The sequence below is a fragment of the Carettochelys insculpta genome, chromosome 23 (genome assembly GCF_033958435.1).
Source record: "Carettochelys insculpta isolate YL-2023 chromosome 23, ASM3395843v1, whole genome shotgun sequence".
Classification (NCBI taxonomy): Eukaryota; Metazoa; Chordata; order Testudines; family Carettochelyidae; genus Carettochelys; species Carettochelys insculpta.
The window spans coordinates 14,114,388-14,132,228 of NC_134159.1; the positions used below are offsets into that span (position 1 = coordinate 14,114,388).

A 17,841-nucleotide genomic window follows, 5' to 3' on the forward strand; every position below is an offset into this window, starting at 1 on the left:
CTTTTCGGGTGTTGCCCAGTAAATTGTTCCCATTCTCCTGGCCTCTATGCTCTGCTCCCTGCCTTTCCGTAGGAGTCGTTTCAAAAAGGCGAGCCCATGGCACCAGTGAGGTACGGTGTTGCCAGCTGGCTTTGATTTGCTTGCGTATCTGCTTTGCTCAGTTGGTTTCTTCTCCTTTTTTGGGGGCTGTGGGATGAGGTGGGAATATGCTGGCAGCTAGAGTCACGCTGCTGTGGAAGATCCTGGCTGACAGCGGGGAGAAATAACGCCTTGTCTTGAGGCCAGACGTTTTATTTTTCCTTCGTGAAGTTAGACAAGCTGGTGCGGGGTTGAGGTGGGGGAAGATCTGGGCTTTCCTGCTGAATTGTCCAAACACTTCAGCAAGCAAAGTCTGCTTCAAGCTAAGGCTTCCTGTAACGATTTATAGGAACGCACGCTGCCCAAACAACTGCCTCTGGTAACTTTAAACAGAACACTGTCTTCCCCGTCTTACTCTCAGCCCTGCCTGATCGATTCACCCTCTCCTCCAACTCGCTTCTGCCTACGCTCTCCAGGCATGACAGCTCCAGTCCCAGTAATGGATGGAGACCGCTCGCTAGCTGGTCAAGGCTGCTGTGGCTCTGTGTCCCTGGCTTTCCCACACTGGCTTTTCAGAGATGTTGCAAATCTAGCCAAGGTGACAATGACAGATACCGCACAGTGCAATGGTTGAAATCACCCAGGGAAATAGGTCAGCAACAGCCCAGCAGAGTGTCCCTTGGAACTAGGAGAGGGGGATTCCCCAGGACAAAGTTAACTTGAAATTCCCCCCTTGGGAGGTGAATTGTGGCATCAGACTGTTGCTCTGATCTCTAATTAACTCGATGGTCTGTTTGCAGCAGTCCAACTGACTTCGCCTGCATGTGCAGCTAATGTATGCAGGGAGGCCACAACCAGTTATGAAGCTGGTTCTCCTGGAAGCGGCCAGGGAAGGATAGCACCCTCTGCTGTGACCCATAATGACCTTATTCGTCATGGACCGAACCAGGGCACATGTGACTGATGCTCTTGCCTGTCACGCTGCTGGTTTCATGTGGCTGCTCAGTGCGCCTTGCTGGCGTCGGGCACCTGCTCTCAAAGCCAGCCATGGGGAAGACGTGCCAGGGGAAAAGAAGTTCAAACTATATTGGCTGGAACCAAGTCTTAGCTTTCTGATGCCTTCACTATGGTTGGCTGCAGTAAGTTGTGTATCGCTGAGGATGGCTCTACAAAAGCCAGCGTAAGCCATGTACCTAGGTGTGGTTCGCTGACTCAGATAGTGGCCCTGAGACCACTTTATGCAGGAAGAACCAGTCTCCTCTACAGGTTAAGCTGCCCCTTAGCTCAGATTGTAGTCGCTCGTGTACTAAACTCCCGAGGTCCTGGGTTCAAGCCCCCCTATGGGTAGTTACGCTAGCAGAGGCAGGGCACAGAAAGAAGATTTTTGCCATCGTTGCAAAGGGAACTCTTCTAAGCAGACTTAGTAGTGCTGCACCGTAGCTCTGCCAACCAATGCACAAGAAGAGCCCAGTGCAGCCAAGGAGGCACTGGAGGTTCTCTACTATGTTGGCTTCTGTATCCTTCCTGGGGTTTGCTGAGCGGAGCTGGGCAGGCCCAGGGGTTAAAGGAAAGAGGGAGGGAAAGCAGCTTGTATCAGTCAGATCCTTGAATGCTGACTCTCTTTGCTGGCCCATTTCAGCCTGCGGTGAAGTCTTATGCTGCTGAGACCCCTCCACTGCCACTCGCCGGGTAATCACCCGGGTGTAACCCGAGCGAGCTGCATTGCAGCCCTAGGAGAGTAGGAGGGGATGTTTCCTTGCTGCTGATGTTCATCCCACCGTCTCTCTGTTCCCTCTGGGTGCTGTAAGGCCATGCTTACCAGGGCTAGCTCTGCCCATGGCCCAAGCACTGTTTGGTGCAGTGCCCTGATGTGTGTGGGGCTTGGCAGGCATACAAGGCAGATGCTGACCTGGAAGTCTGCAGCCTAAGTGGGCAACTGTAGCTCCAAATGCCTTGTTGTGACTGTGGGGCTGGCTGTACCTGGGCGTCATTACCTCCCTCTGGTAGAATTCCCTGATTCTTCCACTGTCCGGCTGCTCCTGGGCTCTAGCGCTTTACAAAACAATTGTATGTCTCGCAGTGCAGCTGGGTTCAGACGTGTATTCCCTGTAAGCTGAGCGCTTGGGCGGCTGCCCAGGAGAGATTCAGCTGTCACCCAGCTGTTTAGAAGAGCACCCACCACCTCCTACAGCTGGCAGCGTGCGTTTCTACCAGTGGTGCATATAATAAAATTTATTCTGCCCATGGGTGGACAAAAATAGAGAGAACATTGGTTCAGACACTAGCAGTTCTTCCTTCTGGGAGGTGGTGTCCAGGGCTAGCAAAAGTATCTTTTAAATAGTAGGAGAAAAGGGTTCAGAAGATTTTAAAAGTGCAGACTGCATGTGTCTGTCTCTTCTTAGAGTCCCTCCAGCTGAGCAGCAGAGCTAACTCCTTCAGCACCTCTGCCTCATTTCCCTGCCCAGATGTCTGACCGAGGACCCGCCCTGGGGGGAGAGTCCCTTTTTACACTGCTGTGATCTTTCTGATTCCCAAGGCTGGGTCTGTTCTGGTTTTCTCTTATCAGCTTCATGTGTGCTGAGAACTGGCTTATCTGAAGCCATCACACTTCCTTTCCTACTGGCTTTTTCTCCCACCTCCTCATCAGATCTAGAAAACAAAACCATCGTCTCGAGAGGGTGAACATCCCAGTCTCTGGGTTGGCTTGTGGGTTCAGAACTGGTTACGGAGCTCCTCCATTTCTTGGATGTTTGTACCAGGGCCGGTGACTTTACTGGGCCCTGGGGGGGAAATGGTGCTTGGTCCTGGCAAGAGGGCAGGGGACTGAACTTGATGACTTCCCAAGGTCCCTTCCAGTTCTACATGTAGATCTCTCTCTCTCTCTCTCTCTCTGTAGGCTGGGAATGTGGGAAGAGACATGTGTGATTTAGCAACCTCCTGCCAGGTTAGGAGAGGGCATCAGTGACCAACTGACCCAGCAGATCGAATGGGTCTGCCCTGACATATGTCTGGGTGCAGGATCTGTCTGTGGCACTCTTGGCAATGCTTTTCCATGCTGAGAGTGTTGGACATTGACTGCGTGACTCCCCCCTGGCAGGCTAACACAGTGTGTGAGAGGCAGGCAGTGCCCACAGTGATCAAGCCTCACTCGGTGTTCCCGCTCTTGGCACAGGAGCTCATGAAATTAGCTCCCGCCGAGGCTTTTATCAGCCCTGCGTGCTCCTCAAACCGGAGCTTCCTTGGGGACTTGATGAAGACTAACCCGCCTGAAGCAGAATGGGTGATGGGCTCTGCGCAGGGTGGCATCTTGTTCTCATGCTGTGGCCTCCTGTGTCTTCTCTCCCTGTGCTCCAGGTGAGAGTCTGGCGGTACCTAAAAGGGAAAGACATCGTGACGCATGAAATCCTCTTGGATGGTGGAAACAAAGTGGTAATCAGCGGCTTCGGGGACCCCTTAATTTGTGACAACCAGGTCTCGACAGGAGACACGCGCATCTTCTTCGTCAATCCCGCCCCCCACTACCTGTGGCCTGAGCACAAGAACGAGTTGATGCTGAACTCTAGTCTGATGCGCATTACCCTGCGCAACCTGGAGGAGGTGGAGCACTGTGTGGAAGGTGAGGCTAGTTCCTTGCATGTCCCCTTCTCTCTCTCTCTTCAGGGCTGGCTTTTTGGGTGCCTCTGTACGGTGAGAACCACAGCATTGGTGTGATGAGATGTGGCCTGGCAGAGCCAGGGAAAGAGAGCAGATTGGTGGGGTGAGCTGTCAGCCACTCAAAAGTCAAAGGGGAGGAACTTCCCTTCTCTGCAGTCTTCTGGCGGGGGGGAAGTCCTCACTGGAACTCCCTGGATTCCAGCTGGGAGTCAGAGTTGCAGGAGGAAGGAGGAACTGGTGCCTGGTGGAGTTGTTATAGAAGAGGTTCCTTGGTTGTTGTGGTCCCCCCCCCCCCCCCCCACCGCCCTTAAAATAGATCTTGGTAATTTTTAAAAGCCCCATAAAACTGGGCTATCTGCTGTACTCTGCCACAGTAGGTCAGGTCCGGGCTCTGCAGCCACGCTGTATTCTGAGGTGTGGCAATGGTGAGTTTGTAGAATGGAGTCTCCTGTGACTCCCACTGGCCAAAGGAGCTAGACACATATGTAGTCCCAGGACAGCAATGCTGATTTCAGTGTGAACAACTATTGTCTCACCCGCTAGTTGTGTGTGGATGGTTAATGACGAGATGTGCAGCCCAGTTCTGGGAAGTAGTGGTGCTGGGCAATGTAATTTCACCTTCACTCTGCAAACTGTGCTCACCTCAAGTTATGTCGGCGTACAGGCACTCCAGCTCAGATTCTCTCAGGGTTGTAATGCATTTACGTATGTCACCCTGAAAACTTGGACTGAGATCTGAGACGTAAGCAGATCTTGTACCCTCAGCAGGGATAAAACTTCCACTCATAAGGACACAGAGCAGAACTTGGCCCAGCTATTACAGTTGCTGAGCAAGCTTGGGCAGCAGATTTAAAACTAACAAAAGGAAGTTTGTCTTCACACAGCACACGGTCAGCCTGTGGAACTCCTCGCCGGAGGAGGGTGGGGAGACCAGGACTTTAACAGGGTTGAAAAAAGAACTAGATACATTCATGGAGGTTTGGTCCATCAGTGGCTATGAACCAGGATGGGTAGGAATGGTGTCCCTAACCTCGTGTTTGTCAGAGGCTGGAAGTGGATGACCAGAGAGGGATCACTTGATGATTCTCTCTTCTGTTTGCTCCTCTGGGGTATCTGGCAATGGTCACTGTTGGCAGATGGGATACTGGGCTAGATGGACCTTGGGTCTGACCCGGTGTGGCCGTTCTTATGTTCTTGATCAGTGAGCTGTAACTTCAATGAATCATCCTCTGCCGTAGCTGCTGTGGCTGACTAGTATTAGAAAGTGAAAGTAGCAGGCTTTGCTCAGACTGGCGAAGTGGCCAGGAGGAAAAGCCTCCTACCTGGGTGATTAAACACCAGAATAAGTTACTTGGAACTGGCTAATCTTTGTCATTGTAGATTCTTAAGAACCCATCAAGGATGATGTTACTTGTTCTCTCTCAGTGCAGGGGACTGGAATTAGTGATGGGCAACCTTGGGTAGTGAGTGGTCCTTGTGAGTAGCCCTCCTTCATCTCAGTGGGACACAAGATTGTCATAACCAAGACAGTCTTCCAGGCTGGGGTAGTTTTGCTAAATGCACTTGTGTATTTTTGATTTGCGGGTTGTGCTGATTGGAACTGTAGCAGCATTTTGATTGGACACAGAGGGTGCACACAGCTCTCTCAATGTTGTGTGCAATCAGCACACACCTTGTTTCTCATGTCTCTGCTCTATGTATGTGTCATACGTAGCCGGGGGGGGGGGCGGGGAAGGGGAGACACACTAACTGAAACCAGAGGACTCTGGCAGCCCTGCACACGGTTAACAATTAACAAACAGTCTCCTGGGCCACACATGGAACCCCAGTGGGCCACTGGGCTGCAGGTTGCCTGCTACTGACTCATGGACCAACCGTGATCCTTTCCAGTCCGGAATAGCTCTAATTCTAGGATTCTAAATACCTGTGGGGTGGTTGTGGAAGTCCAGTATCTCCAGGGGTGGTGTAATCCATGTAGCATCGCTTGGAGCAGAACCAGGCTTCAAGGGCAGCAGAAATCTTTCCAAGGGAAGGGTGAGTGTCCCTTCTCCAATCCCCAAATCAGTGATCCTGCTACCTACCCTGCCCCCGCTTTCGGGAGAGGCCTGTGTCGGTGTCTCTGCCAGTCCTACACCAGGACCTTCTGCTAAGTACTGAGGATGCTTGGGCAGGGGTCGGGTGTACTGTATGGGCAACATCACCTCTATTGACTAAAAGCAAAATAGCATGACCCAGCTGCAGCCTGCGCCGTGGTCCTGGATGGCCCTTAGGCTGGCTGTACCTTCAGGGAGTCTTTCACTTGGAGTTGTACGCTGTGTGTGTGTGTGTGTGTGTGTGTGTGTGTGTGTGCGTGCGCGCACACACCTGATCAAACAGCTGTTAGGCAGCACAGGTCTTGCTGGCCATGTGTGAGTGGAAGGAGCTTGTGCAGTCTGACTAGACACCACTGCCAGTCCCCATGGTGATCATAGACTTTACTGCATCCTGTAGCATCGCAGCAAGGAAGGCTTCCTCTGTATGTGTGTGTGTGGGGGGCGGGGGGGAGAGGGAGAGGTGGATCATCCAGATGTGGAAGTCTCTCTACAGGGACTAGAACTTTTCTTCCCTGCCACCCATCCTCCCTCTTGCTCCAGTTACCCAACCATGTGTTCCTCTAAAATCGCATTTGCAGGAGCTGACATTCCCTCCCTTAGCAAGCCAGAAAACGTTCCTGGTTCCCAAGAAGTGCATTGACCCCAAACCTCTCTGCAGGGTCTCACTGTTACACAGCCTCCCGATGTGCAGATGAATAAACAAGGGAAATAAAGCAGGCATTCTGCAAGACCCAGCAGATAAACAGGCAGATCCGCTCCTTCCTCCCTTCTGGTGGTGCAGAGAAAAGGGCGTAACCCTGTCCTGCAGCTGTGAATGCTTACAGAGGAGTCAGTGACCGAGTTTGGGATCGGCAGAGAAGGCCAATGGGACAGAATGGCATGCAAGTGGCTTTTGTAAGATGGAACGTGGTGAGCTGGGTGGCTGGGCATGTCCGGTTGTGGGTATGTAACACCTTATGTACTCGCTGATGAAATTGGCCAGCTCCCTCAATGCTTTTAGAGTGCTGCCTTTCTCAGCCGACCCATTACCTAGAACAGCTGTTTTCTTCACCTTCCCCAGTCCTGGTTTGCTTCATCGTTTCTCTTCTGTGCCATCCCTGCTCGGCAGGGCTTGTGCTGAACCTGTACATCCAAATGCAGAGAGGAGCTTCTAACACCGGCCCTGCTGAGGTTTGATGTCTTGTGCGTCCCCTGTAGGATAGAGGAGCCACGTGTGCAGCCCTCATGGAGGTGACCTAAAAGTACAAACCCTGAAAAATGAAATTAATATTGCCACTTTAGCTCCTGAACATACATAGAAACACGCTCACTGGTGAGGGCATTAAAGGCACTGAAGTTTGAGCCTGCCTAAGCTCACTGACCCTCAATCGCATGGGACCATGATCTGGGTCTGTACAGTTCCAGTCCCGTTCTGCAGGGTATCTTGTCTTTAGGCTGGATGGCTGCTGTCTTGGATTCCAGTTTTCTAGGAGGTTAATTGGCTGAACAGCTTGTTCCCTTTCTCTAATTAAGAGTCTCTCCCTGCTGGCTCCCAGGGGAGCTATTGGTATATGGCAATGTGGCTGTGACTAACGGCTCTGGTGAACTGGGATGCTGGGTTGGGGTGACGAGGCGCTTTCAGGCAGGTGAGGGAGAACGTTTTCATGCAGGGCAGGATGGAGTGCGCCAGAAGTGGCCTGGCTCCTGAGTGGTTCTGAGAGAGAACAAAAACCAAGCAACCCACAGCACTTATGCCACAGCCCGAGGGCAAACATCAGATGAGACCAAGCCCAGTGTGCACAAAGGCCCTGCAGCGCATCACCTTCTCACTGAGCTGACTCCACCGCACCTTGAGGTGAATGCCTCCACGCCGCCTTTGCTGGATTTCTCACTCCCAAGGCAATCTTCCTGCACCTGGCCTATTTGCTTTTCTCCTGTCAGGGTCTGAACATCAGGCCGAGTCTGGAATACTCTATATGCATAGAGTAACTGGCCAGTTGTTGCCTGGCGCAAATGGGCCTGCATAAAACCCAGGTTTTCCTTCCCAAGTTGGAAGTCTTTCAGAATGTTCAGCCAGACTCGTACCCGAGAGCTGCCTGGCTTGGGTTGGGACTGCTGTGACGGGGACTCTGGAGTCCATGCAACGCCTACGTTTTAGTCCTGTTTTCTACAGCTGCAAGTGCAGTTGTGGCACAAATGGGCTCTCTTCGCCGGATGTCCCCATAACAGGGTTATGTGTGGCCCGGGCCAGAGGATGACAACTGTTTCATGGCACCTTTCAAGGTTTCTAATTTTTGTTTTGTTTTCTTCTGCAGAGCACCCACAGGGGGCAACATGCGGTTCTGCAGGTGGTGCACATCCACACATGCCTTGGTGCACACAACAAAATTTATTCTGCCCATGAAAAAAATTAAAGGGACCACTGATTCCAATGCCCAGTCCTCTGCTCTGGACTCCTGTAGCAGCTATCTCCTGTGGCAGGAGAGCCTCGTCTTACCTTCCAGGCAAGGGCAGCAGGTGTTTGCTCCTGGTTCCATTTCAAGACCAAACTCCACTCCCAGGGTGACTGCAAACCTTTCCTGCTCTCTATTGGTCGGAAATGCTTCTGGTTGACTTGGGAGCTGTTCTAAAGATGGATTGTGTTTGAAAGTATCTCTTAAAGCCGCCTTGTGTCTTTCTCTGTCTCCTCCTGTTCAGTTTTATTCTTTCCTCTCTCTCCTCCACACTGAGAGGTTTTGTGCTTGTAAGCCAGCCCGTGCAAAATCTGCTTTTCAGTCTCCTTTACGAGCTTGCGGGGCGTGCAGCGTGGACTGTTTTTAGCAAGAGAACTGCTGGCATGAGGCTACTGTAAAATGCATTTGGGCTGTGGCCGTTTCCCATGATCCGCTCTTTGCAGAACTCCCCCGTTGCTGGACCCATTTCTCTCTTCTAAACCCTGCCTGGCCTCTTATTGTGTGTGTGGGGGCAGGAAGCAGGGGACTGGAAGGGCTTGGATATGTGTTTTTTCTTCAGCTGCCCTTCCTCCCCCTCTTGGCTCTGTTTTGGGTTAAAGATAATGAGAACGCCATCACCACCTCCTTCTCAGGAGGCTGAGAAAGTCAGCCAGCAGCTGCAAAAGGGCAATAAACTGAGAGAAAAGTCTGCTGTGAAATCCTGGTGGCACCTTCCCTGAGTTCAGCCTCCAGGGGAGTTACGCTTTCCCAGGGTGAGAGAGGGGATGCAGGTAGTGTGCCCTGTAATTTTTTCCGTCCATGTGTGGAATAAATTTTTGTGCACTGAGGCATGTGTGAATGCGCACCACCAGTAGCAATGAGAACCTACCTGCACGCACTCTGCTAGTCACCTGGCGAACACTAAATGTGGGGTCTATTTATGGGTGAGGTCTTGATTTGTTTGATTTTTCTTTCCCCTCTCTCTAACACAGTGGTTCCCACCATTTTCACTAGTGCAGACCCCAATTACGTCCCTGATGGTTCACAGATCCCCATCAAAGCAAGTTCTAGCCGCCGTGTACGCTTCATGAAATGAAAGCAAATGTAACTAACCCTTAAAATGATGCACGCTTATTTCCAGCGCCGCAAACGTGCGATGGTGCAGCTCATCACCACAGATCACTTGTGGTCACTCTGCTCTTTGGTCTCCTTTCTCTTCTGCTGGGCTGAAGCAGCAGTGCCTCAGTCTTACAGCGATGCACCTGCTCACCTGAAAACCTGCCAGGCAGGTTAGCAGAGGTGGCTGCAAATGGGGAGCTAGACAGAGAGCTCTTTTTTGGAAAGTGTGTGTGGCTGGAATGGAGCATGAAATTCCAGTGTTGTTTGGTGAATGACTAAGGGCTTGTTTTCAGTTGTGGGTTTTTTTTGGGGGGGGGAGGAGTCTCCCCCCCCCCCCCCAAAAAAAAAAAAAAGAAAAGGCACGTTCATACAGCAGTGCATGAAAAGTTGAGGTAGAAATGGGCTTTTCTCTCAACATACTAACCCCAGCTCTGTGAACCACTTTCGTCAACCCCTCGTCTCTTTTAAGGTTGAAAATGGAGGTGTGTGAACAAAGCCCAGTGATCACCATTTGTGAATGCTCCCTTTGCAGGGGTGTGGCTGTAACAGGCAGTGTAGACCTAGCCTAGGCCACCTCCTATTCCAGTGGGTCCTATCCTTCTCCCTAGTGTGGACCCTCAGTCACCCCTCAAACCCTTTGGGGATCCCTATCAAAGCTAATTCTAGCCACTCTGTATGCTTCATTAAATGAAAAACAGGGTTTCGGACAGCAGTTCAAGGCCAACATAAGGAGCACTCGTATTCTGCGTGGCCCTACTGGCTGCTCTTGACTCTGCCAGTGTGACTACCCCCAGGCAGGCTTGAACCAGGGACCTCTAAAGCTTAGTGCAGTAGCTCTACAGCATGAGCTAAAGGCCAGCTGCCAGCAATTCGTAACCTTACTGGCAGAGATTTGATTTTAAAATAAAAATTTGTCACTTTGCAATTTATTTAACACTTACTTTATGGCCTTTTTTATTTGTCTTTTATTTTTTTTCCATAGACCCCCTGGTGTCTATGGACCCCAGGTTGGGAACCACTGTGCCTATTCCATCCCCGCCCCCCAGCTCCCCCCAGAGCAGAGCCTTCCTTGTCGGAAGACAGAATACAAGACTGGATGGTCCTGTGGTCCTACTAGGTCAGGCCAATCTTCTGTTCCTGCACCTAATCCAAGGGGTTTCCATGGAGTAGTGATGGTATAAAGTGACCCTCTGAAAAAAGAGGGGCCATAGTGGCTTGGAGCTGTATTCCATCCTTCTGGAAGCACAATGAAAGCATGGGGACCACTTGGATGTTCTCATCATGTAGGAACCCCCAATGAAAAGCAGCATATGGTGCCGGTCGTGTGGCAACCGGGGGTCAGGCAGGAGAAGAGGTCTTGTCCTTTCCCAGGGGTCTTGTTTTGAGAACTCTATGCCCTGTGCAGTGATCTCGTCTCCCCGAACCCTCTTCTCCCCCCCAAAAATAAACCCAAAACCCCTCTGCCTTCAGGATGATCCTCTCCCCTCCACGTGCACGCTGGTCTAAGGTCGCAAGGAGATCGTGGGTGTGGCTGGTTTTTATGGCGCTTATAGGCCTCTCTTGACAGCCTGTTGCCTAGGGTGCTTTTGGCCAAGTTTCCCAAGTGTTTCAGCCCTGTTGCTTTGCACCACCGCGCACCCCCACAAGAAGCCCATGCTTGAGTGGGCCATCAAAGCAAAGCTGCATGCCTGGGGGAGAAATCGGGGGTGGGTGGAAATGGAGCGGTTCTTTCCTGTTTCCTGCCAGCAGGCAGTCACCCCTCTTTGTGTTGTCAAGGCCGGCTCAAAAATCCCTTCCTGTGGAAGTTAATAGTAAACCATGGGCAATCCAAACACCGCCAGGCTCAAGCATCTTATGTCTTTCTCCCCACTGCTCCTGGGAGAAGGTGGCTTTTGAGAACTGTACCTTGTATCAGAAATGCCTGAAACTGACTGGCCTCTGCTGTTAGTGCACTGGGACATTTGCCTGCTGTCCTCCTGGGGGCTGCAATGTTAGCGTGAATCATTTGTACAGGCCCCTGTTTAGGGAATTGCTGTCACCAGTTTAGGTTCGTAGCTGGTTTGAAGCAATAGTGACTCTTGTAACACTGGTTTTGTATCTTGCAACCCGCACCAGTGGCTGGTTCGGAGGATAGGAGCCTACTACTGCTGCTAGCAGTTGCCAGCTCAAGTACCTGAGGTCCTAGCTTCTAGTGCTCGAGGGCCAAAGCTTAATCCCTGCAGATGCTGTGTTGGGTGCTGCTTTCCATGCTGCTCCTGAAAGCAGCATTTGGTCTTGGACTCTCCACCAGCGTAGTGGCCGCTGCTGTGAATTATCATCCAGGATTTTGCGATCTTCTATTTGCTGCCATGCAAAACTGCTTGCAGAGCCCTGTGTCCTTGCTGTCTTGTCTCACAGCAAATGCACATTATTACCCGAGTCACATTTTAGGTGCCAGAACTGTAAAATAAACTTACTGGCATGACAGCTTACTGAACAAAGCCAGACATTTATGCACATTCATTTCCATCTCTCTAAATGTTGCTGGAACAAATTTGCAGCTCCTGAAGGCTTGGGGGCTGCCAGGGCAGAGCCGCTTGTTGCTAGTAAGCACCAGCTGGAGTAGAGCTCTGATCCTCCTGCTCTGAAAGCCAGGTTCCTGCCATCTGAGTTATGAGAATCTCCAACAACGGTGCGGGGCCCATGACCTGCTGTTGTGTTCTGATTTCCTCCAGTAAGGGGCAGCGGTTTGTGTAGCTCAGAGGAGGGCCTGGATGACTTTCTGGGGTGAGTGCAGCAGGGCCCAGGCCAGCCCAGCCCAGATGGGGGTGGGGAAGGAGCACCACCTGTCTGTGAGCTGTACAGGGGTCTGGTCCCCAGCCGCAGGGCTGGCTCCTGGCCCTGCCCACATGAGACCACGTTCCAGGCCTTGGGTCACAGCTTACCCAAGCTGGGAGTGGAGCCATACCTGGCCAGAGGCTTGGCTGCTGGCCAGGGTTCCCTGTAGGTGCGTGCTTGTGCAGCTGCTCAGAAGAGACCACGGCTGATGAGCCGAGTGCCCACAGCGAGGTTTTGTTTCTGCGGGTACTGCACATTTGCACCTGCTTTGATGCACTTAAAAATTTATTCCGCACATGGATGGAAAAGATTAGGGGGAACATTACTGCTGGCAACTACTCCAGCCCAGCTCCAGCCTCGACCCCCTGACTTCTGTCTGCATCCCTTCCTCCCCTCCAGCCACGGCTTTGGCTCAAAAGAGCCGGGGGGTGCACACAAGGTTAGGTGGGGCATGACCCTCAGAAGTCTGGGACTGCTGGCCTGTGTATGCAGAGGAGAGGGAACACTAGCTGCAGGAGTGTCAGGTTGGCATCTCTCTTTCCTCCGCTTCTGAGAACACAGGGTCGCTGAGCAACCCTAACCCACAGTGTTAGGCATGCTGTGGGGTGGGAGATGACCTGCCCCTGCTATTCAGCAGACTCCTAAGCTGGTGGGCTCTAAAATTCCCAGAACCAAGAGGCCGTTTAGAGCTCCGTGGCTGTATCCAGTCTAGTATCAGAGCTACTGCCCTGTTACAGGCCTGCCAACGGGGGGAATGGGGCGCCCTTTGCAATGCCTTGGCAGCACTGCTCCACCACTCCCAGCAGCTCTGAGGCAGCGGGAGCTGGGGGTGAGGAAGGGCAGTGCCACGGTATGAGTGGCACCGAAGGCTGATTACCCCAGGCCCTGCCCTTCTGGGGCTGGGGAGCTGCCCCCTCCGCCCACTTTTCCCTGGGGCCCAGATGAGTTTTGCTGTTGAGTTTTTTTTCTGCCTGGCCCTCTGGCAGAGCTGTGAGGTGTCTACCGGAAATCCCTAAGCCAGCCCAGACTTGCCTCCTGGTACTCCCTACCCTGAAGTGCAGCTTCCTTTTGCTTATCTTATTAAACACTGTGCAAAGATCCCAGGTTCCTTCACGATGACTTCCACAGAGCCTGCGAACCCTTTGATGGGGGAGTGGGTGGGGGCAGAACGGGACTCTGGCTTGGTGGCCTCTGGATTTTCTCTCAAGCTAATGGCCCAGGGTTCATTTCATAGGGGCCAAAGAGGTGTGGCTGGGGGAGCTGCTGCTTCATTAAAAAAGTAACGGGGGCAGTGACCTCTTTTCTGCCAAGCTGCCTCTTTTTTTTTTTTTTTTTTGGCATTTTCACTTAGGTATAACCACTTCCTTTGATTAGCAAGGAAATGAGCTTCTAGCCACTTCAATAATTAAATACCCAATTTGGTTAATTTCAGCCAGGCTGCAGCACAAACTACAAAGTGAATATTAAAAACAGTGAGGTGCAAACCACTTGGGGATTCCCCCACCCTGATTTTTCTCTACAGTCCCTCCCATGCTCAGTCTCTCGAATCATCTGCTCTCTGTAGCTAAAACTTCAGTGGCCTCCCTTTTTATCTGTCCTGATCCGATCAGAGGGCACTAGCGTGGGACTCAGTAGGTGCGCAGTCTGTGTGACATGGGACATGTCCCTTTACTCCTCCATGCCTCCATTTTCCCGCCTGTGAAATGGGCATAATTATCTCTCTCGCTCTCTGTTCTCTTTAGGTTGTGAACTCTTTGGGGCAGGGACTGTGCACAGCAGGGCTTTGATCTCTGTAGGCACCACTTGGAGTTAAGCACTCAGTGGTGTTGATAGACCTGCTGCTGACTTTTGGGTAGCGTGGTGAACTGAGGACCTGACTGGCATTCTTATCACATAGGCTTGTTCAAGAGTGGGATCGGGCGGGGGAGGGCTTAACCTTGGTGTCATGGCTACATTCCAGCTCTGATAACTGTTCTCTGCCTCCCTGAGTTCCCGCCATAGATACAGCTGAAGGCAGTGTTCTTCGGTTCCTGCATTGCCGCATGACATTCCTATGTGCTGATCAAGAGCTGCTTTATTTCACCCTAGTGGTGGGTGTCCTTGTGCGTAAATTAGAAGCCTGTTGGGAAAGTGCTGCTGGGATCCTTGAGGAAGAACACTTGCATTCCCTTCACCCCTATTGCTTACTACCTAATGCACACCCGAGCACAAGCCTCAGCCTTTCTTTGCTTCAGACTCCTGGATGTGTTCAGTCATTGCCTCTGCTATCGGAAAGGGGTTTGGTGTCTTCAGCCTGAGGTGTCCCCAGGGTGAGAGTAAGCTATTTATGAGGTGGGGGGCTCAAGTCTGAAAGACCCTCTGGTGCTTAGAATTGAATGAATGGAGTCGAGTTCTGAAGCATTGACCACCTATGTAGGTGTGCATCTTCCCAAAGGCCATAACGTGCTGTGGAGTCCATTGCATCTCCATCATCTCTTCTTCCTTACATCGCTTTACTCTCCGTCCTATCAGGGCCTCCCCTATGGAAGACAGCAGATGGCTTCTCACCCAGTCCTAAGCCAGAGAGAGAGGAGACCTGCCTTCTGCTATGTTGAAGATTTCCAGCCCTGTGCTAAAGCTAGAAAATGCTGATCAAGCCCACAGATGTAACAAACCTACCAGGGATGCTGAATAGACTTTGACGTCTTTGAGTTCCCCCTTCCCCTCCCCATCCTCACAATTCCCCTTGTCTACCCTAGCACTGATGGATGGAAGAAAATGCTGCATTCCCATAGGATGCTGTGTCACGTTGACGGACTGGAAGTGCATTTTCCATCTAATATTAGTCCATCTCTCTTGGTCTTGCAGGGTTGCTAATTAGCTTAAGTGAAGCAGAGGACTGGCTGTGCTGCTGCAACTTTGATTTGTGGCTGATATTCAATTAAAACTAAAAAAAGCCGCAGTGTCTTTTGCTGAGCTCTGCGATTTTGGAATGCATTATTCCTCTTCTCTCAGCTAGTGAGTAATTGTCGTTGGGGCTTCAGTCACCTGTCTCACGGTTTGGCCATTCTTGGACTGTTTTTGGCATGCGAGGAGGCCCACTTAAGGCTGTCCAAGCACATATGGAAAGGCTCAGGATTTGAAATTAAGGGGAGGTGGATGATCAAGGTGCTTTAGATAGGATGGGGGAAGTTTGGAGATTAGGAAGCATTGAGAAAACAGATTGAAATGGCACTGTTCATCTAAAGATTGCAGAATGTTTAAATCCTAGTTAATTAAACCCCTCCCCAGTGGGAGATGGGTGTTTATTCCTATTAGTATAGATCGAGATGGGCATCAGAAGAGAGCAGTGACAAAGTGATGTAACATCCCCAAGGGTAGATGGTGAGTCTGTGGTGGGCCTGGTACCAGAACCCAGGAGTCCCAAGCTGCTGGTCTCTCCTTTCACCTCTGCCAGCAGCAGAATTAGAACCTGTTGGAGAACTATATAGTTAACCCACAAGTGTCTTGGAGCTGAATGAGCAGAAGGCTCAACACTTTAAACCTAAGAGCTTGGTTTTTGTGTTCTCTTCTTCCCATTCTTGTTCCTCAGGAATTGGTTCCCCCAGGTGAAGAAATGACTCTTCACACAGCACTTTGAACAGCAGGCAGGTGTAAGTGGTCTAAAAAAGCGATAAGGTAAGACCAAGGTGCTAATTATGGCCAACAAGTAGAACCAAGTAGGAGGCTTCAGGCTATATGCACCTTTATAAGCCTCTCTGTCTGAGTTAAGTGAATTTGGACCTGATCTGCAGAGGGAGGGCCATGGCTTTGGCTTTTCTTATCTTAAAGAAGTAAATTTACAGCAGAACCTCGGAATTGCAAACTGCAGAGTTATGAACTGATTGGTCAACTACAGAGCTGGTGAGGAACTGGAATTACACAAGCCGGCAGCAGCAGAGCCAAAAAAAAAACCAGAAGTGAAGGCAGTACAATGTTGTGTTAAACATTCAAGCTACTCCAACAAGTCTAAGGCTTTTAAAAAGTTCAGATTTGTCAACGTAAGGAAACAGTTTCTGTGCTCGTGTAACCCAGCCACCCAGGTGTGTGGGTCACTGTTGCATGGAATGGCACAGATCACTTACAGAGAGAAAAGGAGGAGTATCCTCTACAGCCTTAGCTGAGAGTGAGCCAACTCTTAGCTCAAACCATAGAGTGGGGGTCAGCCACCTTTCCAAGGCAGAGTGCTGACATCTGACCTTTTGTCCTTTTTGTACAGTCCAAGTGCTGGGGATACTTTTATAAATTCACTAACAGTCCTACTGACAACGGCTTCTTTTATACGTAAATGAAGTCTCAGAGCTTTCACCCTTGGGGTGGTGGTTGGTAGCATTCGCTGGTCTTTTGTTAATTCACGGGCACCAGGGCTTCCTTTGCGTGCTGAAGAAAATCAGCTCGGCACCCATGCCAGGGGTTTGCTGCCCCTGCTGTAGAGGCTCATGCGCTAAGCTCCAGAGCGTCTAGGTTCAAGTCCGCCTGTTGGCGGTTACGTTGAGAATCATAGAACAGCAGAGCTGGAAGAGATGTAAGAAGCCATCAAGTCCAGCCCCCTGCCCAAGGCAGGACCAAGTTTCACATGAGTAGCATCTTTCTTCTCTGTAGTACAGTTTCAAAGCTGCGTTAAGTCAATGTTCTGTGGTGAACTCTTGAAAGAAGCAGCGGCATGTTTTGTTCAGAAGTATGCACGTTTCAGAGTTAGGAGCAGCCTCCAGTCCCAAGGGGTGTGTCACTTGGGGGTTTCTGCAGTGGACCCTAAATACACAGTTGCCCCAGCCACACTGCTTGGCCTACTCAGAAGGTCAGAGGAGACCATAATGGTCTGTCTTCTGTCGTTTAAAGTCTATGACTTGAATGAGGGCACTTGGTGCTGTTACACTGTGTATTTTGCTCAGTATAGTAGATTTATTTAGCTTATGTCTTAACAAAAAAAAAAAATTCAATTTCACATATCAAATCCCTGACCTTTCTGTGCTTCCTTTGCTGCCAAGTGCCAGTGGCTGTAAGACAGGCATGCAAACCAGGACCACAAAGCTGTTTGCATCTTGCAGGAGCATTGCCTATTCACTTGAACACCAGCTCTCCCCAGAATGCCGCTCTGCTGAAACTCTCTAGGTTAATCAAAGGTTGGTAGCTTCTCCTCTTTTGTGCTGCTTCTGTGGAGCTTCAGGACTGAAGCTTAGAAACCAACAGTCTCTTTTCTCTTTTTCAGGTTAATTCTAGGGTTTTTCTAACTTATCTCCTGAAAATTCCACCGATCTTCCTGCTTGTTGCTTTGTGTTGCATCCCATTCCCCAAGCTATGTTTGTCTTGTCTGTTTAGACTGAGCTTTTCACGACTGCCTCTTAACGTGTGTTGCGTGCAGTATGCTGCACAATAGGGCCCAGATCTCAGCTGGGATCTCTGAATGCTGTCATATTTAACTGCTACTGCAATTAACTTGCTACGCTGTAGGCCTCATGAAACCAGGATTGTGGTATTGCTAACGAGCTGTCAGTCGGAATGGGAACTTGCTTTCCCATTTTAAATAATGCTGAAATCCATTTTCTGAATGTTTAAGCAGCTTGGACCCTGGTTTCTAATCTCTCCACAGTATTCTGCATTGCTCAGAGCCCATCTATATTTACTGCATTTTTGTGGGTTACAGTAAAACT

At 50.7% G+C, this 17,841-nt stretch overlaps 1 protein-coding gene across 7 annotated transcripts in view; it reads left to right on the plus strand.

Annotated features, from left to right (window-relative positions):
- The window catches only part of AGRN (agrin), a 248,498-nt gene that overhangs the window by 11,064 nt on the left and 219,593 nt on the right, over positions 1-17,841 (plus strand). For all 7 annotated transcript variants that reach the window (XM_075018049.1, XM_075018051.1, XM_075018050.1 and 4 more), the window contains exon 2: positions 3,433-3,694. In XM_075018049.1, coding sequence (XP_074874150.1) covers positions 3,433-3,694 — 262 coding nt within the window. The remainder of the gene's footprint in view (positions 1-3,432; positions 3,695-17,841) is intronic.